Source organism: Drosophila albomicans, chromosome 2R, assembly GCF_009650485.2.
Source record: "Drosophila albomicans strain 15112-1751.03 chromosome 2R, ASM965048v2, whole genome shotgun sequence".
In the NCBI taxonomy this organism is placed as follows: Eukaryota; Metazoa; Arthropoda; class Insecta; order Diptera; family Drosophilidae; genus Drosophila; species Drosophila albomicans.
This window is the reverse complement of record NC_047631.2, coordinates 24,235,134-24,260,878: the sequence shown is the minus strand read 5'-3', so window position 1 is coordinate 24,260,878 and position 25,745 is coordinate 24,235,134. Positions and strand designations below refer to the sequence as shown.

At 43.8% G+C, this 25,745-nt stretch overlaps 4 protein-coding genes across 9 annotated transcripts; 2 read left to right on the top strand and 2 right to left on the bottom strand.

Annotated features, from left to right (window-relative positions):
- The first annotated feature begins 290 nt into the window (after window positions 1-290).
- LOC117576250 (ras-related protein Rab-23) lies at window positions 291-6,245 on the top strand. Of its 2 annotated transcripts, none has more exons than XM_034260876.2 (3): window positions 291-311; window positions 2,831-3,166; window positions 4,181-6,245. In XM_034260876.2, exons 2-3 carry the CDS (start codon window positions 3,035-3,037, stop codon window positions 4,871-4,873), a joined length of 825 nt encoding a protein of 274 aa, XP_034116767.1. In that variant the 5' UTR covers window positions 291-311; window positions 2,831-3,034; the 3' UTR covers window positions 4,874-6,245. The 2 variants fall into 2 exon arrangements, with proteins under 2 accessions (XP_034116767.1, XP_034116766.1); XM_034260875.2 differs by lacking the exon at window positions 291-311 and adding an exon at window positions 338-633.
- A 962-nt stretch (window positions 6,246-7,207) lies between these two features.
- LOC117573775 (RB1-inducible coiled-coil protein 1) lies at window positions 7,208-16,599 on the bottom strand. Of its 3 annotated transcripts, none has more exons than XM_034257174.2 (5): window positions 15,644-16,598; window positions 9,726-12,658; window positions 9,314-9,659; window positions 9,153-9,252; window positions 7,208-8,708 (listed from the first exon to the last, which is right to left on the bottom strand). In XM_034257174.2, exons 2-5 carry the CDS (start codon window positions 12,506-12,508, stop codon window positions 7,903-7,905), a joined length of 4,035 nt encoding a protein of 1,344 aa, XP_034113065.1. In that variant the 5' UTR covers window positions 12,509-12,658; window positions 15,644-16,598; the 3' UTR covers window positions 7,208-7,902. The 3 variants fall into 3 exon arrangements, with proteins under 3 accessions (XP_034113065.1, XP_034113066.1, XP_034113067.1); XM_034257175.2 differs by lacking the exon at window positions 15,644-16,598 and adding an exon at window positions 13,269-13,361; XM_034257176.2 differs by having other exon boundaries at window positions 8,544-8,708; window positions 9,149-9,252; window positions 15,644-16,599.
- A 480-nt stretch (window positions 16,600-17,079) lies between these two features.
- LOC117576983 (A-kinase anchor protein 17A) lies at window positions 17,080-20,825 on the top strand. 3 transcript variants are annotated; one of them, XM_034262169.2, is made up of 9 exons: window positions 17,163-17,179; window positions 17,550-17,738; window positions 17,797-18,257; window positions 18,320-18,577; window positions 19,016-19,223; window positions 19,293-19,969; window positions 20,030-20,086; window positions 20,144-20,233; window positions 20,295-20,825. In XM_034262169.2, exons 2-9 carry the CDS (start codon window positions 17,622-17,624, stop codon window positions 20,764-20,766), a joined length of 2,340 nt encoding a protein of 779 aa, XP_034118060.1. In that variant the 5' UTR covers window positions 17,163-17,179; window positions 17,550-17,621; the 3' UTR covers window positions 20,767-20,825. The 3 variants fall into 3 exon arrangements, with proteins under 3 accessions (XP_051863388.1, XP_034118059.1, XP_034118060.1); XM_034262168.2 differs by having other exon boundaries at window positions 17,085-17,738; XM_052007428.1 differs by lacking the exons at window positions 20,030-20,086; window positions 20,144-20,233; window positions 20,295-20,825 and having other exon boundaries at window positions 17,080-17,738; window positions 18,877-19,223; window positions 19,293-19,465.
- A 192-nt stretch (window positions 20,826-21,017) lies between these two features.
- Window positions 21,018-25,508, bottom strand: LOC117576980 (pre-mRNA 3' end processing protein WDR33). The gene is made up of 9 exons (XM_034262159.2): window positions 25,372-25,508; window positions 24,624-25,002; window positions 24,294-24,563; window positions 24,070-24,221; window positions 23,153-23,250; window positions 22,958-23,084; window positions 22,666-22,899; window positions 22,393-22,604; window positions 21,018-22,332 (listed from the first exon to the last, which is right to left on the bottom strand). The coding sequence occupies exons 2-9, from the start codon at window positions 24,906-24,908 to the stop codon at window positions 21,230-21,232; spliced, it is 2,481 nt and encodes an 826-aa protein (XP_034118050.1). The 5' UTR covers window positions 24,909-25,002; window positions 25,372-25,508; the 3' UTR covers window positions 21,018-21,229.
- Window positions 25,509-25,745: the final 237 nt, after the last annotated feature.

Below are 25,745 nucleotides of genomic sequence, written 5' to 3'. Positions count from 1 at the left end.
GGTGTTGAAAAACGTTAGCATATATAAATATAGCGGGTCAGTCGTTATTAATTCAAATTAAAAACAGGTTTTAATTTAAAATTAGCAGTATAAATATAAAATTTAAAATCTCAAAATATTGCCTAACTATTAGAAAGCCAAATTTAGTTGATGTAACAGTTATATGCAGCTCAATTAAAACCATAATTGCAGCTACCGGGCTCGCGCTGCTGCTTCTTCTTCTTTATGGTCTTTTGCTAGTTTTTCAGCTTTGGTTCGTTGTAAGCCAAGTTTTGGTGGCTTAGTTTGCGCTGAAACTCGCCGAGCAACAGGTGTGTAAGACGGATGCTTCTTTCGTTTCGTGACTTCGTGTTCGTGATTCGTGGGTTCGGTTTTTTTTATCTGCCTGTCTCTCTCTCGCTCCCCCTTTGTTTTGGGGTGTGCGTGTGTGTAGAAGAAGAGACTTTCACTACGGTTCAAAGCCCAAGCCACTAGCAGCAGTAACTAACGCTAACGTTAACGTTAGCGCTAACATTAATTAATGCGCTTCGCACGCGTTGTCGTTATTTCGAACTCTCCTCAAGAGTTGTTTTAGGTTTCTTGTGGATGCGATGTGATGATGCTTATGAGTTTGTTTCTTCTCTTCACCACCCCGTGAGTTGTTGTTGTCGTGCTTTTTCGCATTCGCAGTCGCATATGTATGTTGTTTAATATTTCAACTTGGATATTTGTTAATTTCTCACCAAGAAACACAATGCGCTGTCTGTTTGCTATTTTTTGTGTGTGAGAAAAAGGGCTATAAAAAGATATGGAACAGTTAAAAGAGAAGAGACTTTTGTCGCCGACACCAAAACAGATGGGAGACGACGACGGACGAGATTTTACCGTTAGTGCGCGAGTCGAGTATTTAAAGTTAATTTAAATAATGAGGAATTTGCGCTCATAATTGATTTAAGTAGCGCAACAGACAATAACAACAACATAGTGAACCTCTTGCATTTGCATAATTTTCCACACATACAGCAAGAAACGTCAAGAGAATTCGCTTCGCTTTTGTAGTTGTTGTTGGTGTTGCCACTGCAGTAGTCAGGAAAAGCAGCAGCAACAACAACAAGTGGAATTGGTTCCTATTGTTGTTGCTCTGCACACAGCTGCATTCGCTGTGTACTTAAATGGACAAGTTAGAATCCACATTCCACAAAAGAATAACAACCACAATACACAATACACAGAAGAAGGAAGTGGCAAAGAAACGGCAATCAGCAGCCGCAGCAGCAGCTAGAACAACAACAACGACTATAAGAACAGCAGCAACTTATCTATTAGTTTGAGCAAATTTCAAAATAATTGCGCATTCTAGACAATTTAGCCCAAGCACGAAGACAACTGCAATGATGTGCATTATTTGTAATTTGTACACACACACGCTCACGCATACAAGTGAAACAGGTAGGCAGAGGCCGCCTCAATCAGCGTAGTGACGTCGACTGCGACTGCGTGCAGTTTTTCATTCTTTGCATCCCACACACACAAACACATGTATACAAAATCCATTTGGATTTTATGTCAAGCTTCGTTGACACGACTTCTCGCTCTCGTTCTTCTCCTCTCGCTCTTTTGCTCTTTGTGGCCCACACATACTGCTTAGATAGTAGAGAGAGATGTATGATTATTGAACTAGTTAAATCTATAACCGCTGGCCTTAATTATCATCACAATAGACAAAAACGCAAAGACGCAAAGCAAACACTGGAATAACCCGGGGCAACATTGTGCTTGTAAGAATGTGGCCCAAAAGCGAAAAAGTCACAACATAATTAGAACGAGCGAAAGGCAACAAAACGTAAAAAAAAGAAGAAGCGCGCGGTCAAATGTTGTTGCACAGTGGGTTGCATACAGATACATTGATGAAGAGTAAGAGGTGCTAATAAAGGCTGGGGAAAGAAAGGCCGAAAGTAATCTAAATGCAAATGCAGTGTGACCAACTAAATTGATATTGCTTACAAGCGCAATCAGAATGACAGACAGAACAGAGAGAGAACGACAGCGAGACAGTTGATTGCAGTGAGTGCTCGATTTTGATTGGTTAATGGCAATGCGAATGCAAATGGCAGCCACTTACAGATTTATCGATAGGCAGCTTTTCAATTTGACAGCCATTTTAAAACTAAAAATAACTCTAGAGCAACCCAATTAGTATTAACTATAAAAATTAATAAGCAAATGCATGAATATGAAATAGGGTTTTACATTTCTATTGTTATTATGAATATTTGTGACTTATGCTAATTAAATGGTTAGAACGCAGAGAGCTCTACTCGCCCACAGTTAACTTTTTCCATTTCTATAGAATTCATAAGCACACGCTAATGTCATGCAGACAAACACACACAGGCACACACACACACACCCAGGTCTCACCTCTGATCTTGCCACATTCCCAATTCTAATGGCAACCACTGTGCGACGACGCGATGCGTGTTGAATCGTGTCGCATCGTGTCGTGTCGTGCCGTGTCGCGACTCACTCCACTCAGGTGTGTTCTTAGAGGCACCTGCTGTAAGCTGTAAGCTACAAACTGTAAGCGTAACCGGCTCAAGTTGCGTTTGCGTTGCGTCTTATTATTTGAGGCGGCACTCGCACCCGAAACAGGAAATCAAGAAGAAGCAAAAAGACCAACCAAAAAATTACAAATAAAAGAAATGATATAAAAGCAAAATAAAAGCAAAAACCGGTTATGTGTGTGCGTGTGTGTGTGTGTTGTGAAAATGAAAAGAAAAACTTTATGTTAACTATTGCATTGGATTTTTCGTGATGTTGATGATGATGTTTTTTTTTCCTTTCCATTCAGTTCCAGTTTTTCAGTATTCGATTCGATTTTGGTGAAATCAATGTGTAGAAAGTGAAGTTACAATTGCATTCGCCAATTGACATTACGCATTAGCCTAAGAAGAAAGTGAAAATCAGTTTGTTGCGTGGTCAAACTGGACACGGATAATATTGCCAAAAAAAGGAGCACCTGTTTAGCGATTAAAGCGGTTCGTTGCGGCCGCCGATGCGTCTATTAATCCAAACGGCAACGGCAACGGGCGGCGCTGCTGCAGCTGCTCTACAGTCCCAATACTCGCAGTCCCAATACAATTACAGTAGCATGCGTGAGGACGACATCGAGCTGGCCATTAAGGTGGTAAGTTGTCCCCTTGTCCCCTTGTATCCCGTCTCCTTCATCATGATAGATCATATCGGATGTGCCGTGGATAAGCGTTAAATAATAACCCCATGGCAGCCAACACGACTCGTTAATAGACAGCCAGAACAATCACTGATAGTTTACCTAGTCGTATTTGGAACGGTTCTTTCATTTCTGTCTCTCTTTTTTTTGCGCTCAAGAATTCTTTGGAATTGTCAGTCTCTTGAACGAACCTGCTACTGGTTATACTGGAGAGCTGGAGGATTAAGTTGTGAAAGTCAAATAAGATTCAACTTTTTTTTCGTACGCAGTCACAGCTGTCGAGACTCGGATTAATTGCATACTTCCTAACATCATTCGAAGTCTAAAGATAGCCAAAGATACGCATTAGTCTCGTCTTTACTCAAAAGCAGTTACCAAGCGCTATAAAAGAGTCAAACTATTCAGGTTAATCGTCAAACAATTCAAGTTAATATTAAATTTAGTTGTTAACATAAAGATCTGCAGGCTGTCAGTTATATGGGTATTCCTTATAAACACATTATAAATGGTTTTGTTCGAACTGACTTTCTTTCAAAGATACAAATTTATTTTAGACTGAACTTCCAGTTTCTTTAAACAAAGTTATTTCGAATTTTTTATTTGTTTTCTTTAATTTTATATTTCCTTAAATAAATTACGTTTATAAAAATGAGGAAATTTTATATAAATTTGCTTGAGAAATATATTGGAAAAACAGTTCTTTATAAAATCAATATACTTTGAAACTATCGTTTCACAATTCCAATTTTAATATTATTTATTAATACCTAAATAAACTTAGAATTACTTTTTTCAATTCTTGATTCATCCAATCAAAACACAAATTCTATCTGTTAAAGATTCAAAATATGTCGGAAGTTTATCTCCAAATTTCAAACCGATTCTTAATATGATTTTCTGCAGATCACATACTCCCTAAGCAATTCTTATTAATTAATATACTAATCAACTTTCTTTATGCGTTTTCAGGTCATTGTGGGCAATGGCGGCGTTGGAAAATCCTCGATGATCCAGCGCTATTGCAAAGGCATCTTCACCAAGGACTACAAGAAAACAATTGGCGTGGACTTCCTCGAGCGACAGATCGAGATCGATGGCGAGGATGTGCGCATTATGCTGTGGGACACGGCGGGTCAGGAGGAGTTCGATTGCATCACAAAGGCATACTATCGAGGAGCACAGGCCTCAGTGCTGGTGTTCTCCACCACAGATCGCGCCTCGTTCGATGCGATCAAGGAATGGAAGCGAAAGGTGGAGAATGAATGCAATGAGATACCTACGGTGATAGTGCAGAACAAGATCGATCTGATCGAGCAGGCGGTGGTCAGTGCCGATGAGGTGGAAACGCTGGCCAAGATGCTCAACTGTCGACTGATACGCACCTCTGTGAAGGAGGACATCAATGTGGCGTCTGTGTTTCGGTATTTGGCCACCAAGTGCCATCAGCTGATGACGCAGAGTTACGATCAGGCGAACAACAGCAGCAGTCAAAACAATGCCACACATCCGCCCTTCAGCAGCACGCCCACAATCAGCGCCTTCAGTCCGACATTCACCAAGTCCAGCAGCGGCACAATTGTCCTGCGTCCGGCCAAAAAAGGCAGCGGCTCGAGTGCAGCGCGAAAGCGCAAAATTGTGCTCAAAAAGTGTGGAATATTGTGAGAGATGAAACTTTCAAGATAGCGAGAATAGCGAGCGGGGAGAGAATGAAGTTGAAGGTGATTGAAGATTTCAAGTTGGAGGAGGGAGAGATACAAATGTGTGTATCTACAGCTGTTGGCAATTAATAACTGGAGCATATTTAACGCTTAATAATCATATTTTTTAGAGAGCCCAAATCAAGTTGTAGCCATGTGAGCAGCCAAGCGTTGGCTGCAACCACAGAGCATAGAGCAAACAGCACAGTTTGAGCCACAGCCATTCACTAGTCATGCACAGACTCCGCAATGTTCGCAGTTATCGCATGATGTGTGGAGAGGATAATGTTTAGGGGGAGAATACGGCAAAACTTACTCACTAATAAACCAGATAGCGCACAAAAAGCAAACAAACTTCGGCAGTAACGAACTGCAAATGCTCTTATTTGTAACTCAACTAAAACAGTTCTTAAATTATTTATGCTACTCCAAAATTATACACAAATTTATGAAATAATTGCCTGTAGTAAATTAATTAGTAAAATAATAGTGAGGCAACTTAAGATATGCATAAGAAGTTGTAATTACTTTTAACGAGTCTAGACTTTGTTGGCACAAATGGCGTTCCCTAAGAACTGAAACTTTAAACTATACTTTATCTGGCAGTTAAAACTGTAACTGCACTTTAACGAAATAACTTGAAAATAGCATGCAAGGGAAAAGCTTAAGCAAATGTTGTTAGTCCCCCCCGTTTTGGAAGGGTAGATGCAATCAATAGAGCAAAAGAAGCAAACAGGCAGAGAGATGCATAAAGATGCATTCATTATTATTAATATTTATGCAGCTACTCAAATTTGAGCCTAATTAGTTATAGATAAGCAGATGTAACCGACTTTTCTATAACGGAGACTGATGCGGCAAAACCTCCATTCGATATTGTATGTGAAATTACTGTGTTTGTATGTATGTATTTATTATTTTACTCGTACTAATCTCTATTTGTAGCTAAAGCTTTTTTTGGCACGCCAAGGGGGAAGGCGATGCAGGTGTTTCGTGTGAAATCCTTTGCCAATTAGCCTTGGCAAATGTGCAATTAATTTGTTCAACTCATTTAATTATTAGCTAATTAAGAGGCATCTCATCTCATAGACGATATATGTATGTATGATATATTCGTGTCGTCGTAACCCAGTGTGGTCTAGTGTAATATGCAAATTGTGTGGGGCCCACACACGTGAGAAGTTTCGTCTGCAGCCCAAATAAATGCAAATATATATTGTACTACAACCTAACTATCTAGCTGTATGTAAACTATATCAATGTACTCGTAACTATACACAATTATTATTATTACCTAAGCCTATAATTATGAAACTAATAAATTATTTTGTATAAATTAAATACATGCATTTGACATTATTTTATTACCGTGTAAACAATTCTGCATCCATGTGAACATAATTCCGCATCCATGTGAACATAATTCCGCATCCATCCGCCTCCATTTCCGCATTTGGAAGATGGAATTTGTGCAATTAAAATAGCTTAAATTCCAATTGAGATCGTGAAAGTCAGTCAACACATTAAGACAACAAATATTCGAAGAAAATCTAAAATACTAGAATTATTAACTTCTTGTAAAATGCACTTTCGATATGTTTACACTTTTTTTTATTTGATTTTCGCTTTTACACATTTTGTTGTATGCTTGACAATTTGTTGTTACATCCTTGTTTATTTATGTTTTTTCGCTTTGAAATTTAATTTTAAATTGTTTAAAGTAAAATTTAGTTGGTTTTTCATTTATCTATTTACAATTGCGCTTTGATTTTTTAAGCAATTTTCTTCTTTATTGTTTTTTGTTTTGTTTCATTAAATGTGTATCATTTTTTGTGTTTTTTGTTTTGTATTTTTTGTTTTCTGTTGTTGTTGTTTTTCTTCTTTTAATATATAAGAAAGGCAAAATATTCGTCGTTTGATATTTACAGAGAAATCAAAAGAGAAGACTTATATCGAGAGAGTGTGAGAGCTGAGCATAAATGTTAAAATATAGGCGGGGCTACGCCTCCGTAACCCAAAAGAGGGGAAGAATTCTACTACTCAGTTTCAGATTGTTGTGTCTTGGGTGGGTGCGGTGTGTATTTGTGTGTGTTTTGTTTTGTTTGTGTGTTTGAGTGTTCTCAGATTTTCATTCTGGGCTGTGAAAATTCCTATAAAAAATATAATTTATGTGTGTGTGTTTTTTTGTGTTTGTATATTTGTAATATTAATTTTTATTTGGTATTTACTTGCTAGGGAAATTAATAAGAATTTGCAAAACAATTTTCTTGGCACTAAAAAGTTAAAAGGGAATTTCAAAATATTTATTTTTACTTGCGTTTTGTTTTGTATTGTATTTTTTCTTTTTTTGATTTTGTTTTTTCTTTGCTTTTTGAACAAAAAAACTAATTAGTTAATTTGATTATTTCATATTTTGTGGTAATTTTTATTTGAAATAAAAATTGATTTGTTTTGTTTGTGTGTGTAAAGTGTGTGAGTGTGTATGTGTATGTGTTGGAGTGTGGGACTTTTGTCGAACTCATTTACAGATCTGTTGATAAGATTATAGTACATTATAGTAGATGTAAAGACTATAGACAAACTACAATTAGAACGTTAGCCGTTAGTTTCTTTGTTTTTTTTTTTGTTTTTGTTGTTTTTTTCTTCTTGTTTTCACTTGCATTCTTTGCTGAATTTGTAAACATTAAATTATTTAAGTATATAACTTTCATCTTAATGTGCTGTACGCATGTGTATGTGTGTATATGTGGTGGTATGTATTTGTTTGTTTGTGTGAGTGTGAGTCGGCTCTTCTGTGGCTTATTTGTTATAATGGGGAAGAGGGTTATGCGTGGATTCTCTCTGGGGGGATCGTCGATCGGTCGGTCCTATATAAATAGTAAGAGTGTTAGCCTAGATAAACACGATCCAGCACATCGCTATAGCTGTAGTCATAGCTATAGTTTATTAATAATATATAGCTAGATATATCATAACTCCTGCGATTCTCGTACACTATTCGGAAATGGGAAAATCAGCTTCATCCTTGGCCTCCAGCGAGCGATACTCATCGGAGTCCTCGCTTATTGTTGCCGTTGTTGTTGTTGTTGCCTCAACAACAGCAACACTTGTGGCTGCTGTTGCTGTTGTTGCAACATTATCTGGCTGATCATCGGTCAGTTCCGATTGAGGATTGGGTTCATTTGTGGTCATCGTTGTGGTTGTTGTGGTTGCATCTGCCACAGTTTCCGACTGTGATTCATCCTCCTCTTTTAACTTCTCCTTTTGTTCCTCCTTTCGTTCTGGTTGTTGTTGTTGTTGTGTTAAGGGTTGTATTATTATATCAGCAGAGGCCAACTTCAGTAGATCCAGCTTCAGTAAATCCAACTGCAGTTTTCTGGATGTTGGCTGCTCTGTTATCACAGACTGTGCTTGAGTTGCCGCCGTTGCTGCTGCTTCTGTTATTGTTGTCGCTGTTGTTGTTGCTGCTGCTGTTGTTGTTGCTGCTGCTGTTGTTGTTGCTGCTGCCGCTGCCGTTGTTGATGTGATTGTTGCTGTGCTGTCGCTGCCAGCGGCAAGCGCCAACAGTTCATCCTCCTCGCTGACGCTGATGTAGCGACAACGCTCGCTTATCAATGACGTCGACTCATCCTCCTCCTCGTTGACGCTGCTAATGCTCACCGTCCGCTCCTTGAAGCTCTGATAGACGCTGCTGCCACTCAGGCTCGTTCCCGACATCGACACCATTGAGGCGTCCACCGCATCGCGCACAGCTGTCGTCAACTGCGAGCGACTAATAAAGCCGGCCACCGAACCGCTTGCTAAAAGAAAAGAAAAGATCATTGTTAGTTTAGTTATTAACGGAAAGATTAACAGCTGTTGCTAGAGAGTTGACAGCTGTTTGGCAACAGTCGCTGAACGGAGTAGCAGTTAAAAGAGGACTTCTTAATATATAGGTTTCTCATGCTCAAGTTAAAGCGTTAGTTGTTTAGTGCCTAAATACATTTCAACGTTCGATAGCAGCTAACTATTGTCTCTAAAGGATCAGTGATTGATTTCTAACTGGAGGTTAGTTAACTATAAAACGTTTTAACTATGCGTTTGATTTAGAACTGGAGGTTAGTCAACTATTTTTAATCTAAGCATTAAGTGTTAACTTGAGCGAGAGAAACTTTTGTTAGCCAGCAATGAACTTGGCTGCTGTTGAAATTAACTCAGCTCATTCAATTCAGCGACTGTTGAACCGCTCATGCTCACTCACTTACATTCCAAACGCTCGCGACGCAGCGGATTGCGCGACACCAAAGGCGCCAGCTTGATGCGATAGAACTTGGATCCCTTGCTGACGCGATAGCGGTTCTCATCCTAGGTGCGAAAAAAAGGATTAGCTAGGTGTATCAAAGGAAATCAAGACTCAAAAACTCACCTTGCGTGCCTGACAATATTCCTTGTCAATGACGCGCCCAATGGCGTAGTAGGGCAGCGGTATTTGATTCAACTCCAGCACAGCCAACGGAGCATCGCCCGCAGTTGGAGGCACAGCAGGAACTGGAACGGGAGCTGTTAGCTGCAGCCCAGCCAAACTGTCGGCGTGCACAAAGTAGAGCGTAAGGGAATCCTGCACCACCATAAACTGACTGTGGCGAATGCTCCACACGACAAAGACGAGATCGCCCTTGGCGCAATTCTCCAGCGTAATAAAGCGATGACTGGACGAGGCGCCGCTCGACCTAGAGCGCGTCATTGTGCCGCCGCCCAACTCGTAAGTGGAGCTGCAAGTGAATAGAAAACAACATATTAGTTGACTGTTAAAGAGGGGAAATAATTCACTTGCTCACCTTCGCAACGCCGCCACGCTGGACTCCATCTCGATGCGCTTGCTTTTCTCCATGTTGAGCTCCTCCTCAAGTCGACACTTGTCGCGATTCAGATAGTCAATCTTCTCCTTTAGCCAGCTGCTGCCATCCTCGTTGGTGAGCACATCCAAGCGTGTCTTTAGCTGATAGCTCTCCTGGATGAGCAGATTGTTCTGCTCGCGCAGCATGTCCAGCTGTCGCTCCTTATCCTCCAGCATGTCCCGCAGTATGGACACATTGGCCATCACAGATTCCGAGTTCAGTTGCGACATTGCAGCGGGCGCCTGTCGCGCTTGCCACACTGCGCGCTCCGCTTCGACGGCTTCGCTGATGGCGCGCTCCCGCTGGGCGAGCATATCCTGACGCTGTTGCGCCAACAGTTGCTCCACATCGAGGCTGGCCACACTGGCGCTGCTCGTCGGCCGCTCGAGCTTCTCCAGGCTGCTGTCCGACGGCGAACGCTCCATTGAGGTCATCAGCTTGAAGCGACAACGCAACGACTCCAGCTCCGTCTTGTGCTCATGAATGAGCTGTTCACGCGCCTGAGCCACGGCGCTAATCTTCTCCTGTTCCGCTGTACTGAGCTGCTCACGCAACTGCTGCAGCTCCTCGAGCTGCTCTTGCTGCCGCTGCTCCGACTGCATGCGCAGCACTTGCCACTTGTCCTGCAGCAGCTGCAGCTCCGACTGCAGCTCATCCTGATAGTGTGTGACCATCTCCTGCCGCAAACTGCTCAGATTCGAGCGTGCCATCGACAGACACTGCATCGCCAGCTTGGACATGCTCTGCATCGCCGTACGCAAACGTTCCACACTGCCCGCATTCTCCTCGGTCAGCGTGCTGGCGCTGAGCATCAGCAGCTGCTCGGTGGCCGTGCTGCGTGCCATCTGCTCCACTTGGAGGCTGTGGCAAGTGGAGGTGCTGACGCTCTGCTTCGTTGCTGGCGGCTCTTCTCCTGCCTCAATCTCCTGAACCTGCTGCTGCTCCGTTGTCTGCTGACTGAATTCGAAGAACTGCAGCACAGGCGTCATATCAGGCAGCTGGAGCTGCGTGGCCAGCTCTGGCAGCTGCGTGGACAGCATCTCGATGTCGCTCTGGCTTAGCTGCGGCAGACGCGTGTCGAAGCTGAGCTCGGGATGCTCGTTGGCAAACGTGGGCGGCATATCCGCCATGCCCGGAAAGAGGATGTTCAAAAAGTGCCCATCGAAGCTGGCATTGAACAACTGTCGCCGCTGCAGCTCCTCGCCATGGATGCGATTGAAGTCCACCGATAGTCGGGAGGCCCAGCGACGAAACTGATCGGAGAAGATCTTGCGACGCACAACCTCGGTGACAGCGGCCACATAAGTGCTCGGCGCCCGATGGATCTGTTCGATGATGTTGATGTGACGCTCGGCGCGTCGCAGGCACCGCAGATAGAACAACAGCCGATTGTCAAAGTCACTCATGCCATTCTCGATCCAGACGACGCGACCGAGCCGGGTGTGCAGATTGCGTCCGAGCTCGTCCTTCGAGTTGGCAATGCAACGGCAATACTCGCGTATCTTGATGTGATTGTCGAGCATCACCTGAAGCTGCGAGCGATGCGACAAACACAGATCGGGCAGCACCGAATTGTCCCGCAAATTGAGGGCTCGTGCCTCATTCTGTTGCAACGCTGTCGCCTGCTCCCGCTGATCCTGGACCATCTTCTGGATCTTGTATTTGAACTCGTCGAGGCGATAGAGACGATCACTCAAGCCTTTGATCTCCTTGACATCATCCTTCTTGGCCACCTTGATGATGTTCTGCACCTCGAGCTTGAGTTTCTCGTAGATCTCCACGGAGAACGTATCCAGTCCCTGGACGCACTCGTCGCACATTTGCTGGAGTGCCGCATGGTTGCCTTTGGAGCTGATCCACTGCAGCAGATTCAACTGATGCTGCTGCCTCGTCTGTGTTTGTGTTTGTGTCTGTGTTGGCTCCTCTGATGTCTCCGGCTCTTGTTCGGCCTCGTGACCCATTTTGAGCTTCTTGTTGGGCGATGTGCTACTGCTGCTCTTCTCCACGCTGCTCTCGCCTGCGCCCGCAACCGTTGGCAACTCGCCATCGTTGTCCAGCAGCTCATCGAAGCCATGGAAATCGCCCTCGGCCAGTGCCATTAGCGCTGGCAAAATGGGAATCCGCGCCAGCTGCGTGAGATCATCGCCAAAGTTGCGCAACAGCTCCAAGTAGCTGTCGCGCTGCTGCAGATGCCGATCGAAGGCCTGGCAAAAGTTGTGAAATCGGTCGGCAAACTCATTCGTCAGATCCTCCATGTTGGCCACCACCGCCGACCAGCCCTGCTGCTGCAGATGCTGCTCGTGGACCAGACGCTCGCACAGCTGCTCCTCCTTGCGTCCCAGTTCGCGCATATGCTGCGCCAGCTGCGACCGCTGACGCACTGTCTCCAGCACCGCCGACAGCTTGTGGCTCTCCTCCACCTGGCGACGCAACTCGGCGTCCGCTGCATCGCCCGAGCTGCCGCTGGCTATCGTTGGCGCCAGACGCTCTTCGCCGGTGAGAAACATGTAGATGGGATTGGTGTCGGTGCCCGCCGAGTAGCAAGACACCTGTGTGGAGTGTGTCAGCATTTCGCCACCGCTGACAAGGAGCACAATGCTGGCGGCGGGAATGCCGTGGAGGCGATATATGGTCTCCTTGAGGTTCTCCACCGAGGAGAGGGCGACGGTCATGTCGAAGCTGAGCATGCGACCGACGTCCACATGGAATACGTACAGCATCATGGAGCTGCCTTTGTTTCCGCTCCTCCGCCACCAACTCCAAGAGTGTGACTAAGTGTTGATGTGTGTGTGTGTATGTATGTGTGTGTGTTGGCAGTGCTTATGGCTTCGCTTCTCACTGTGTGCTTGCTGCCGCCACCTAGCGTTGAGAGGCTGTAACATAAACATAAACAAAGAGAGACATTTCTCGTTAGCATTGAAGTAACAGTGGCGCAGTGTGCAACAGGGATTGGCCTTAACATATGCATGTATGTATGCAGCGCACGTGGGAGTTGCAGCGCTGTTAACAGTAGACAGCGCTGTTATTAGTTGATCTGCTGTTAACTTAGTTGTAGAGATTAGACACAGTGGCGCTCTGCTGGGGGCGCCAGACAGCGCGCAGTTTGAATGTTAATTAATAAACAAAGCAGAGCACGCTGCTCGCTCTGGTCACTGCTCACGTTTTAAAGTCGCAATAAACAAAATTATTGTTGTTATTTGCTGCTTATTCAACTTATATTTTTACATCCACACACACACTCACACACATAAACAATCGGCATTTTGTTTACAATTTGTCTAGCAAACTTTGGCGCTTATGTGAAAACGATGATGTAGCAATAGTAAAACACAAAAAGCGATAAGAAGCTAATTCAAAAATAGCGACTCTGCTTAGACTCTATTTGTGTGTGTGTATGTAAATGGCGCACACGCGCACAACTATCAAGCAAACCACACACAATATTTCTACACATACTACCACTACCACTTATTATCAACGCACCTTAGTTAACTCACAAAACAAAACAAAAAATAAAACAACGTCTAGACATTCGGGCGTAACGAATACAACTGACAACCTCAGCAGTCGACACCGTCAACGTCGACGCCACCGTCAGCGACGCAGTCGCCGCCGCTGCTGACGCCGACGTCGACGCTACACGTGTACTTCACTCTCGCGATCCCTCGCATTTTGAATGTGTGTGTGCCGAAGAGCGACAGATACACGGCAAAAGAGTGTGGCTAGAGCGAGATGGAGCTACTTCTTTGGGATTACCTGCTCGCTTTTCATCCTTTGTTACCTTCGCTTGGGCTTTTGCTGTTTTCTTTTTACCTACGCGAATTTCATAATTTGTGGAAAAAACGCGTAATTTTTCCTGGATTCCTAGAGTTGTAAATGTTTAAAGCCAACATATGTCCCGAAATTTCGAAGAAAACCAGAAACTGAGAAGAGAACCATTAAAATGATATCTTAAACAGGTTTAAAACGGCGACATTCGTTGGCGTCTTACACTTTCAAATGAAATTAGCAAGTGCAGCAGCTTAATTCTTCGATTACTCATCAATCGAAGAGGAAGATCGCTACACGTTGTCCAATCGATAAGCGCTTATCAACGCCAATTAAGTACAAAGACCAAGCACACACATATATTGTATATACAGTATGTATACATATGTATATAAATGGTACCTGTGACATGCAGAGTCTAATTAAAGCATATAAATCAAGTTTACCGCACAAACAAAGCAGATAATACAACAGGCTGTTATTAACAGCAGCTACTGTGGGAGTGGGGTGGCATGGGGTGCACTGTGCAGACTCCCCTGAACTTTATTTGCTGGGGTCACTTTAGCAGCATCTCTCTCAGACACTGCTGTTAACTGATTACAGTTTATGTTAAGCAAAACAACAGCTGTCGCTGTCGCAGCCGCAGCGTCGACGCCGACGACGACGACGACGTCAAAGTTTATCAGCACTCGGTGGTGTCGTCGTTGCAGGAGGGCAAAAACAACAACATGAAAACACTTTTATGAGCTAGCAAAGAAGAAGACGAAGAACCCGTAACACACATGCACACACACAGACTTATTCATCGAGTGGTCATTAATTAAGAATGTCACATTTTGTGGATATATGTATGTATGTATGTATTAGTGGGTATAATTGAATTTTATACGTATTTTATTTTGTTATTGTCCTGCTACTGTCGCTTAAAGTAGGTTAGTAAATATTGTTATTATTATTGCTGGCAATGGTCTTGTAAATATACGAGTCCACACAAATACACATACATACATATGTACATAAGTATATCAATGTAAATTAAATAAGCAGAGCCTATTTAAGCTGCCAGGGTTTGCAAAACTTCAAGGCAGCAAGCGAGACAAGCGAAGTGCGATAAGCAAGATGGAGAGAAACAAGTGTAAACACTCACACACATACATACATCCACACGTCTCAGATTTGCCGAAAATATTAATAAACCTTGTTTTGAGGCCGTTGCGCAGCTGTTTGTGAACAGCTGATGCTTGATCACACCACGTTAACATTGCACTAACAGCAACAGCAACAACAACACTAAATGCAATGATGTACATATGATAGAATTGTCGCTCGGTTGGCAGCACTGGCCACTGAATGTTTGTGTGCGTGCATGTGCATGTGTGCGGTATGTATGTGTGCTTGTAAGTGATGCGTGCGTGTTTGTGTATTGTTTTGGCCTGCACTTTGTTATTTTCCATTACGTTGCATTTTGTCTACACACACACTGAATAAATGTTTTCGGCTTAAAACTCGAAAAAAGAAGGAATTGAGAAGACGCAGAGAGCGAACCAAAATGTGAGATAGTGAGAGAGAGAGATACGCTGCAATTACCAACATTATAATTTCTGCGAAAACGAAAAGTCATTTAGAAATGCAGCAACCACTTGAAATATGTAAATTGTTGCAATTAATTGTAATTTGGCTCGAACCGACCTAACGCACACACACACACACCATTAAACATTACACTCAGAAAATGACAGACAACAATAACAATATTATAATAACAGCAACAACAACACTGCAGCAAGGGTTGCCTGACGTTCAAAAAGAAAATGGCAGCAGGTGCAGAGCTGCATTCGCTTTGGCTAAAGAGCGAGCGAGAGAATGAAAATAACAGCGGCCAGGCAGGCCATTGACGTGGGGGAGTGCGAGGGGGAGGAAGGCATTTGTGGGCGGCCATTCGAAATTTATGCAGTAAAAAGGGCGTCATCGGCAATTCCTTTGTGTTGCGTGAGTTGCATCCACATGCGTGTGTTTGTTTTATAAACTATGTATATAGATAACTAAAACTATGACGTTTAATTAAGACTATGTGAGGCGGCTGCACTTACCTTGTAATCTTTAATCAATTTCAATCACAATGGCGAGTCTGTCAGTGTCTCTGTTTGTTTGTGTTAGTGTGTTTTGGTTTTAATCAATTGTAAACGCGCACGAACACGAACACGAACGAACGCTGCAAATGATTTGACATCAGCTGTGACTATGTGTATATGTGTCTGTGTTTACGTGTGAGTGTGTGTCAGCAGCAGCAGCAACAGCGACGATGTCGTCGTCGCAGTCGCAGTCCAAAACAAAAGCTGCTGGTCCCCAGCTTTGGCTTCCTTTTTCACACTTCTCCTTCCTTACACCAGTTCCTCCACTCCACTCCTTCGGCACCTTTTTCTTGTGTCGCGGCGTCAACGCCAGCGTTTTTCTCTTTTCCTTTTTATGTTATGTATTTTCTTATTTATTTTTTATCGCATTGCTTTTCCCTTATTTTCGCAAAATTTTGTTTTGCCTTGTATTTGCTTATTTTCTTGTTCGTTGCGTATCAAAATCAAATCCAATCAATGTGTAAAAAGCTGCCCAAAATAAATAAACTCGCGCGATATGCTTAAATATTTAAATGTTGCGTTTTGTTTTTGTTTTTCGTGCTTTTGCTTTTTGGGTCTTTTTGCTGTTTTTGTTGTTGGTGTTGTTGTTGTTTTCCCCCTTCTTAATCTATTTCTTTGTCTATCACAATTGCGTTGTTGTTGTTGCTGCTGCTTTGCTGCTGCTGTTGTTGTTGTTGGTGTGCTGTTTGCTGCTGCTGTGTGGTTGCTGTTGTTGTTGCTGGCAGTTTAATTTCACGTCGATTTTCTTGCCATTTGCACGCCTTGCCGTGGGGCTTTTGTTAGTTTTTATTATTATATAAATTTCACACACACATATTGTTGAGTTACTTATATTTCTAATTAAATTAAATGGTATAAAAATGAAATAACGCACTTTCGTAGTTCCTCCTTCTTCTTCTTCTGACTTAATAATAACAGCGAAAATAACATACACAATGACTTTAACATTAGCTCAACTGTTATTAACAGCGCTGAGCAAATCGAGCAATGTTTTTAATTTTTTGATGCACTTTTTATTACTCAGCCAATATATAACTGTTAAATGATGTTTGAATAAATAAGTAGATTAACAATAATGAGTGACTCCGCGAGTTAAATGAAAAATAAACGATTTGAATTCAAAGGGTCTCGTATCGATAACTTATGTTAACGCTAAAATGAGACTGTGCGATATACCTGTCGATGACTATACCTTATTTTGGTATATTCCTGAAATGTTGTATTATTATATCATAAGCCTTTAAAAATTAATAATCTAAGAAAAAAATCTTATTTTTAACTTATTTTATTGAAGTAAATTTATAATAATTAATTTCATTACAAAAAACATCGACGTCTGAAACTCAAGTTCAAAAACTTGTCAATATATCGATGCATATTTTTGGCCATCGCTAGATATTTCTCCACCGCTAAAGAAAAGTGTTCTCAGAGTGAAGAAAAGTGCAAGACAGAATTATAAAACTGATTTATTTTAGGCGAACTTCGGCATAAAAAGTCGCGGCATTATTAGATTTAAGTAGCTTTAACACCGGGGTGACGATTTCGGCGTAAAAAAGAAAAAACACACCGCTTTGCACGCGAATACACACAGACAAACAGACAGAAAAATCGTCATCGTCGGATCTAGGCCAGAGACACGGGCGGGGAACACACATACACACATGTCATACACACACACAACATCATCGTTTGTCGACTTTTTAAGAAGAGTCCTTTAAGCTTATTTAGATGTATTTTAGCTAATAGTTTTATATATTAATTTTTACTATTTGTATTTTACCTTAATTATATTGTATTTTATTACAACAACATAAAACACACGAACAAAAATCCCCATAAAAAAAACAATATGATCAACATTCAGACTATAGAAAATGTGGCAGATTGCACGCCGCTTTACTTGCCACATAGCTTGTACCTCAAGCCACTGGCGAAAATGCAAATCTCGGTTGCATTACCCGAAAAAATTAAAACCGGCAAATCCGTCTCAAATCTGGAAATCATGGAGAAACTCAGTGCTGAACTCAAACCCGATAAATTCCTAGTGCTTAAAGTAAGTACAAGTATAATCTCAGTCCTCAAAAATGTTAATCTTGGAATCTGTTTTACAGGTCTCTAAGAGCACTGTGAATTACATACGCTTCGAGGCAGAGTTAGATGAGCGCAAACGTTTGCGCTTGGCCATCGAACGTCTCGATGGAGTCTCTCTGCGCCTCTCCGGCTTCAATGAGGCCTTCCGTGTGCGCTGCACAGAAGCCAAGGATGAGTTTCCCACACGTCATGACTGGGACTCGTATTTTCGAGATGCCCGTAACATGGACGAAATGAAGGCGGGCGAACGTCCCGACACGATTCATTTGACCCATCTGCCCATACGCTGGTTCTGCCCACGGCATTCGGAGCATGAGGAGCAGGTGAAGCCCAGCGAGAGTATCTTCAAGCGTATCTTCGAGAAGTTTGGGCGTGTGCGTGCCGTCGACATACCCATTTGTGATCCGTATCGCAAGAGTATGCAATCTGATATCAGTGGTATGCGTACCTTTAGCTTTGAGCAGGATGTGCTTTTTGAGGCGTAAGTGTATCCGTTTCAGAATATTGAATATTGTTGCTAATTGGTCTATTAATTTCTTTTAGCTATGTGCAATTTGAAGAGTACTCGAGTTTTGTGCGTGCCATGGATGAGTTTAGAAGTACAAAGATGGTGCGAAAGTTTGTGGACAAAACACAAGCCATCAATATCAATGTGAACTTCGATAAGCAAAAGCATCTGAGTGATTCGCATGTGCAGCGACGCGAACGCATGAGGAAACGCTGTGTAGCCAAGGCACAGGCCGAGGATGAGGAACGGGAGCGCGAGAAGCAGAAACAAGTCGAGCTGGCGGAGCGTGAAAGGTTTGGTGATTTAATGTTTGTAGTGTGCGCAGCGAACAGGCAATGAAAGCGAAGAGCTGACGGGATTAATACCGTTGGGATTTGGCAGCTGCTACTGCGATTAAATAGATTAATTTTGTCTGTTTCTAAAACTAAGTTGGGGAAATGTTCGCTATAACTCTTTTCGGTCCGGTTGGGATTCTCATTTGTATACTTTACCTTTTACAGGCAGTTAACTGCTCTGCTTTCATTGCCTGCTTACTCTTCCACTTATCCAATCCGAAGTGTGTTTAACTTTTAGTGCCGAGAATGTTACACAGTTTTCTGACTCTTTTAGACGAAACAGTTAACAAGTTGTTTTTAGCAAATCCACAAAACAAAACAAAATTGCAAATCAATCAAACAACAACAAATCAACCACAAAAACTATGCGCAAAATTGTTGCAACCAAATTTACAGGCAAAAGCAAGACCAATTGAAATTGGCCGAGTTGGAGAAACAACGCGAACGCGAGGAGAAGCGCAAAGAAAAGCATTTGAAAAAGATCCAGGAGCGCGGCCAAGTGGAGATCTCGCAGAAGATACGCGTCGAGGAGCGCAAACTGATGATAGCACAGCGCAAGCTGGAGAGCATACGCATCCTGGAGCAGGTCTTCGAGCGCATACAGGTAAGTCAATGCCTCCAGCTATTGCTTTAGTTGAACTTAATATTTATTATAATCTTCTTTTTTCGGTAGCTCAAACAGAAGGAAAAATCGCATCGCGGCCATCACGATGATGCCAAGGACGTGCAACGCGGTCGCCTGGTCGAAAAGTATAAAACTGCCACGGAAAAGTTGGTCTGTGATCAGCGCAAAATTGTGCAGGAAATCAAGAGTAATACGCCTCTCATGGGACTGCTCAAAAGCAAGTCGAAAAAGAGCGGCGGCACAGCAGCCAGCAGCGAAGAGGAAGATACATCAAGTGCAGCAAATAAGAAGGCAAAGTTGAATGGCAACATTGTGGCAGCAAATGGCAACGCGTCCACTGCTGCTCCAGCTGCTCAACCTGGTGTGCTCAATCCCTTCAAGGCAGTAACTGCAGCTTTGGCAGCTGGCGCTGTGCCAGGCACAGCTGCTGCCGCCGCCTACAGCGCCGAGGCGGCCACCGAATGGATGCAGTCACTGTCCATGTTTGGCTATGGCATGCCTCCCGTTTTCCCTGGCGCTGCACTTTACCGTCCACCGGCAGCTCCACCTTTTCCCGTCTCCAGTAATTATCGTGGCTTTGCGCCGCGACCACGCGGTCGTGGGAGAGGTCGCGGTCGTGGTGGTCGCGCTGGCTACGATGGTCACTCCTCCTCGTACTACAATCCAAATCATTATGATGGCGACGAGGGAGATGATGGCTACTATCACAAGTCGTCACGCGGCAGGTAAGAGAACTGAATTCTTTATGAAGTTCACTTGACTAATGTTAAACTATTTTGCCGTAGAAATCGATCACGTTCCAGCTCATATTCACGCAGTCGCAGTCGCTCTCGTGGTCGTCGGTAAGTAGCAGAGAGATATCTAAGAGAACTGTAACTAAAACAGTCTTTCATTTGCAGTCTCATCTGTCGTTCGAGACGCAGCAGAAGCCGTAGTCGCAGCCGCAGCCGTTCCAACTACCGCAAGTCGTCCTATTCATCGCGTTCCAGGTAAGGCGAAAATACATTCATTCCAAAAATAAATCATTAATCTTTATACTTGCATCTTTAGACGCAGCCACAGTCGTTCTCGCTCCCATTCACATTCGCGCAGTCGTAGCCATTCGCCGGCGCAGAGAAAGAATCGTAAATTGGCCTCAACGCGTCGCTCACGCACCACAAGCTACTCCCGTTCACGCTCTCGTACCCGTTCTCGACGGTCCAACTCACGTCGTGAGCGTCGCTTGCGTAGCCGCAGTCGCAGTCGTAGTCGCAGCAATTCATCCAAGCGCGTCGTGCTGGAGGCCGATAAGTTGGTGGCATCGGCCGAGAAGATACAACGCACCATTGAACAGCACACCAAGGATCGTATGCGCGAAGAGGTGCGTGAGATTAAGCAGAACTTTCGGCATCAACGAACCAGTTCCAGCACACTGCAGGATAATCATATGGATAATGATGGCGATGCGTTGGATACCAGTGCAAGAGAATTGGATGGCGATGGCAATAAGCGAAGCAGTCGTCGCAATTCTCTAGTTACCTAGCATAAGTAATTCGATTTTAGTTCTCATTTAGATGACACATAATTATAATAAAAACTTGCAATTCAAATTCGATAAAAGTTTGGAATTATTTGGTGAACGATCGGCAATTCGATTAATTGTGGCGGTAGGCTGATTATTGAACTCAAGCAAATGCCGATTTATCTGCTATCGTATCGTATTATGTTAACGTTCGGCATGTATTTAAATTTGTGCAAGTGAAACAAAGGAATTTTGAAAAATCACAACAAACAAACCATATAATTAGATAAGCGCCTGTTGTGAGCAGATACAATTTACAATCAGTTGTGTTTGCCGTATTACTAAAATAATAATATAAATTGTGTTAAGCATAAAATAGGGAGGGAGAGTTGGAGTGGGAGGATGCCAAAAAGGTATTTGATTCTTTTTTTGCTTTTGTATGTTTACAAAACGAGCGTTCAGAATGTGTGTGTGTGTGGTAAACTTAGAAGCGTCTGTTATTGCGACCACGGTTTCGACCTCCGCCGCCGCCGCCTCCTCCTCCGCCACCACCGCCTCCCGAGTTTCCATTGTTGCCACGTCTTCGACGTTGCCCTCCGTTGTTGTCTCGGTTGTTATTGTTGCCGCTCTTTTGGTAATTGTCACGCTGATCACGATCATTGAAGTTATCACCGCCGCCTCCGCCCCCGCCATTGTTGCCATAACCATTTTGATTGGATGGCCCGCCATTGTTGCCATTGCCATTCCCATAGTTGTTGCTCCAGGGCGCATTGGAAGCCCAAGGATTCGGTCTACTCGAATCCTCACGCGACGCCTGATCCATGGGCGAAGCGCTGCCATAGCTCGCGGGATCATCGATGAACTCGGTCTTCGGCTGTTGCGCCTTCACTGTCAGCAGCGAGGGCAGGAACGGTTTCTTCAGCAGCAGCAGTTCACGCACACAAACCAACTGCGCATTGTGCTGGCGCGGCTCAAAGCGAGACTTCTTCAACGGTGGTGAGACCTCGCCCCTTGACTGCGGCGTGTCTCCCGCCGGTGACACCGAACGCGAACGTTCTCGCTCCCGATCTCGGTCGCGTTCCCGCTCCCGTGTGGGCACCACATCGCGCAGCTCTTCCAGCTTGCCGGCATCGATGTACTTGTTGAGGTACTCGGCACCTTGACGTATTGCGCCCATTAGACGCGAATCGGGATGCACGCGAATGAAGCGACCATAGGCAAAGACGCCAACAATTGTCTGGGGATCAAGGCCGTTAAGCATCCCGCTGGCCAGAATGCCCTCCAATGTGTTCTCGCTGATCTGCTGATGTGTAAGGCCGTTGCTCGAGTCCTTCGACTCACGGGCCGCCAGCTCGTCGTGTATGCTGAGCACACTGGGATCGTCGGCGCGACGCGGCCCCGCCCATTGCACCTGGAAATTGCGTGGAATGGGCTTGCTGTAGGGCACCTTCTTCTCGCGATCCCGATCGCTGGCCGCCCTGCTGTTCGGGTCCAAATCGAGGCCGGGAATGAAGCCCTTGTCGGCTGTAAGACTCTCTGTGAACTCCACCTTGTCCTCCGGTCCCATGCCGGGAATGACGGCATCATCTAGAAATGAGTGAAACATTAAAACATCTGCAGGTCAATTGACTTGCCCTGGTTACCCACCATATTCACATTCATCGAGCGCAGCTAAGCTGGCGGGAAGCGTATTCAGATTGTATTTGTCACGCATCAGATCTCCGGGTCGATTGCGTGTCCAAAACTTAATCGTATGATCGTTGGAGCCGGAGCAGAGAATGTGACCCAGCGGATGCCAGGCGAGTGTCCACACAATGCTGTCATGCGCCGTCTCCACACAGCCAATCTCCTTATCCGTACTGTAAAAGAATAACGCTTTAAGCAATTGGAATAAGGGATTTGATCCGAAGTAAAACTCACCCCACGTTCCAGAAGAGAATGGAGCCATCAGAGCCACCAGAACAGAAGAGACCCTCGTGTATGGGATGCCAGGAGACGGAGCTGGCTTCCTTTTTGTGGCCACGAAAGACTTGTACCTCCTCCTTCAGATTACGTATGTCGAAGAGCTTCAGCAGATGATCCCTGGATGCCGTAACCAGCCAGTTGCCATTGTCATTCCACTTGAGATCCATAACAGTCGACTTGTGGGCGTGGCTGCAGAAAATGGACTAAATATATAACATTTTCCAATAATACAGAGTTGAGTACTTACAGCGTGGCCAGCGCAATGCCGCTCTTGGGATCCCAGATCTTGATGGGCTGCTGGTTGTCCTTGCTCCCGCTGACAATCATCGCTTTCTGGGGATGCCAATGCACGCATTTCACATCCGCACCATGACCTGTGACCAAGTGATCCAATTATGAAGGATGCAAGAGCAAGGGAATGTGGACTCAATGCTCTACTTACCGCGCAACACTCGCTCCTCCTGGCAGCGCATAAAGTCCCAGATGCGTAAGGTGCCATCGTCACTACCGCTGACAAATTTACTGTCCGTCGGACTGAAACTGAGGTTGTTGATAGAGGCGGGGGAAAAGCGGAAGCGGAGAGACAGCGAGGTTAGATAAAATGCAAAACGAGAATCACAAATAAAATACGAGTATGATGAGTGTGTGGAGTAGGAAGAGTAAACTTCCAAGAGGATTCGGATCCCACCTGCCCATCTTTCTCCCACCTCAGCAGTAGTCACAGCAGCAGATCTTTGAAAGAAAACACTCGAACCCCCGAGTTGTAATTGAAAAGTGGCGCATATTGCATTTTTATTATTCTTCCGCGCACAAATAAAAATTGCTCAATGTTTTTTTGTTTTGTATATATTTTAATTTCTTTGTTTGGCTTGGTTTGCCTTTATTATATTTTGTAAAAGATCAAAAGGTTTATTTATTTCAAATCGAGTTCATTATATTCTTTTCACAGTCTTTTTGAGTTAAGTCTAGATATCACAGTAATTAATACATAGTTAGACTGGGGTTTTAATTTCTTTGCTTTGTGTAATTTTAAATATAAAGTCTTGGACTTGATGGGATGGAAAACTGCGAGCGCGCAATCTACGCTAACCTAACTAAACCAAAAACCGCGAGAGAGAACCTGGCATGTTGCACAAGTGACGGCTTTATTGAGTATAACAAATTTGCAACAGCCCCCGGAAGAAACAAAACGAGGTAACGAAACGATGACGATGAAAAAGAGATTTGCATGCTAAGCTGCGCAACTGTGAGCGATCTAAACTTGGGAGTGGAGGTTCAATGGTAACCCCAAACAGGATGGCAACGACGGCTGCGAAATGGTAAATACAATTGACAACAATTACAATCATTAGGCAATACCTTATTCCCCTAATCGCCTCCTTGTGCGCCTGATACATCTTCACGTTGTTCATGTTCGATTGCCAGTACTTCACATAGCCGCCATGATCGCCCGTCACCATCCAGCTGTCGTTGTGTGACCACACCATCGTGCGAACCGAGATATCGTGGGCCTAGCGAGTAATAATAGATATACATTGATAAGTTTTCATTCTTAATGCTCTCTTTGGCAAACTGCTTCTTACCTGCAGAATCGTTTCAAAGTTAAATGTGAGGCCATTCCACAGCGTAAACTCGCCAGAGCTGGCGCCAGTGACTAAACGCCTGCCCTCTGGCGTCCAGGCGAGCGTGAAGATCGGACATCGCATTTTATTGGTGGCGGTTTTGACGAAACGCGTTGTTATCGCATTCGCCGGATTATCCAGGAAGCTGGAGGGCGGCAACATCTGCGGCACATAAATGCTGTCCGGCTGTATGGCCAGACGATCCCGGTAATCGCGTTGCCAGAGTCGTGCCTGCAAAAGTAATTTGAATTCATTACAATTTCCATACAATTATATGATCTTCACACTCACTTCAAGTGCTTTGATTATGGAGGCATTGTAGTCGACGGTTTTTCGCATCACGCTCTTGCGCAATCGCTTGCCATCGAAGTCGTCCTGTGACATGCCAAACGGCCGTTGGAAGCCGCCCGGCATGAAGGGCTTAAAGTGATTGTAGCCCTGTTTACCCGCTCCATGATGCGGATGATAATGCCTGTAGTGTTGACCGCCCATCGAAGGCGGCGGCATCGATGTGAAGTTTGTGGCCAGCGCTGATGGCGCCGTCAACAGCTGCGGTGGCGGTTGTGACAAATCCATTTTGGTGGCTGGCGATTTGTAATTGACGTCCTTTCCTTGGTTTGCTCTTGCTTTCCTTTTCTCTCTCCGGTTGGTTTGCAGAAAAAAAGAATTTCTAAAGTACAGAACTAATATTAGACCACTCGCTGAACCAGTTCTTTTTTTTATATCTTTTTGCAGATTGCTACGATTTGTTGCTTAATGCAAATGTGCATTCAAAAAATACTCGCAACAGTATTAGAGTACAATTAAATTGCGGTTTTCAAGTGTGTGTGCTTAGCTTAAAAAGTATTTTTAACAACTAACGCGGCGGTGTTGCAAAAATTTTAGGCGTTTGAATGGAACCAAGAAAACGCAAACGCACACATGCACAAATAGACACGGACGCACTCGTATATGATGATGCACCCCCACAAGTGAAACGCGTGTCGTTTACGCTGTTCCGTTATTTGAGGTTTGTGCTCTTGCTCTTTTACTTACTTACCACACTATAATTGTCTCATTATGACTATTAACTAGTTTGAATTACTTTTGTAAATAACAATAAAATTGCTTTAAGTTTTAATCAATTCGTCGGTCGCGTGGATGGCAGTTGTATAGAGATGGCACTATCGATGTATCGATGTTATTGACGTAGTGGAAACATCGATTTATTATAGCAAACATCGATGTTTTTCTCTTTTTCTCTTATCTTAATAATTCGAATTTATTTATTGTTATTCTTTGAGATTATAATTAGGTTTTCACCTCACGGTTCATGTAACACCTGAGTCGGGGTGTGATCACAAAAAAACCATTTAATAAAAGATAAATTTTAACGCCGAAATATGAATATTGTGATAAGTATCACCTGGTCAC

What these genes read in the sequence shown, in the direction of transcription:
- LOC117576250 (XM_034260876.2), top strand. Translation starts at nt 3,035, where the DNA reads ATGCGTCTATTAATCCAAACGGCAACGGCAACGGGCGGCGCTGCTGCA. An exon ending in TCGAGCTGGCCATTAAGGTG is followed by an intron (nt 3,167 to 4,180) that starts GTAAGTTGTCCC and finishes ATGCGTTTTCAG; the next exon opens with GTCATTGTGGGCAATGGCGG.
- LOC117576983 (XM_034262168.2), top strand. Translation starts at nt 17,535, where the DNA reads ATGATCAACATTCAGACTATAGAAAATGTGGCAGATTGCACGCCGCTT. An exon ending in ATAAATTCCTAGTGCTTAAA is followed by an intron (nt 17,739 to 17,796) that starts GTAAGTACAAGT and finishes TCTGTTTTACAG; the next exon opens with GTCTCTAAGAGCACTGTGAA. An exon ending in GAGCTGGCGGAGCGTGAAAG is followed by an intron (nt 18,578 to 19,015) that starts GTTTGGTGATTT and finishes CCAAATTTACAG; the next exon opens with GCAAAAGCAAGACCAATTGA.
- LOC117576980 (XM_034262159.2), bottom strand. Translation starts at nt 24,908, where the DNA reads ATGGATTTGTCACAACCGCCACCGCAGCTGTTGACGGCGCCATCAGCG. An exon ending in CCATAATCAAAGCACTTGAA is followed by an intron (nt 24,564 to 24,623) that starts GTGAGTGTGAAG and finishes TTACTTTTGCAG; the next exon opens with GCACGACTCTGGCAACGCGA. An exon ending in ACTTTGAAACGATTCTGCAG is followed by an intron (nt 24,222 to 24,293) that starts GTAAGAAGCAGT and finishes ATTACTCGCTAG; the next exon opens with GCCCACGATATCTCGGTTCG.
- LOC117573775 (XM_034257174.2), bottom strand. Translation starts at nt 12,508, where the DNA reads ATGATGCTGTACGTATTCCATGTGGACGTCGGTCGCATGCTCAGCTTC. An exon ending in AGCGTGGCGGCGTTGCGAAG is followed by an intron (nt 9,660 to 9,725) that starts GTGAGCAAGTGA and finishes ATTCACTTGCAG; the next exon opens with CTCCACTTACGAGTTGGGCG. An exon ending in AATATTGTCAGGCACGCAAG is followed by an intron (nt 9,253 to 9,313) that starts GTGAGTTTTTGA and finishes TTTCGCACCTAG; the next exon opens with GATGAGAACCGCTATCGCGT.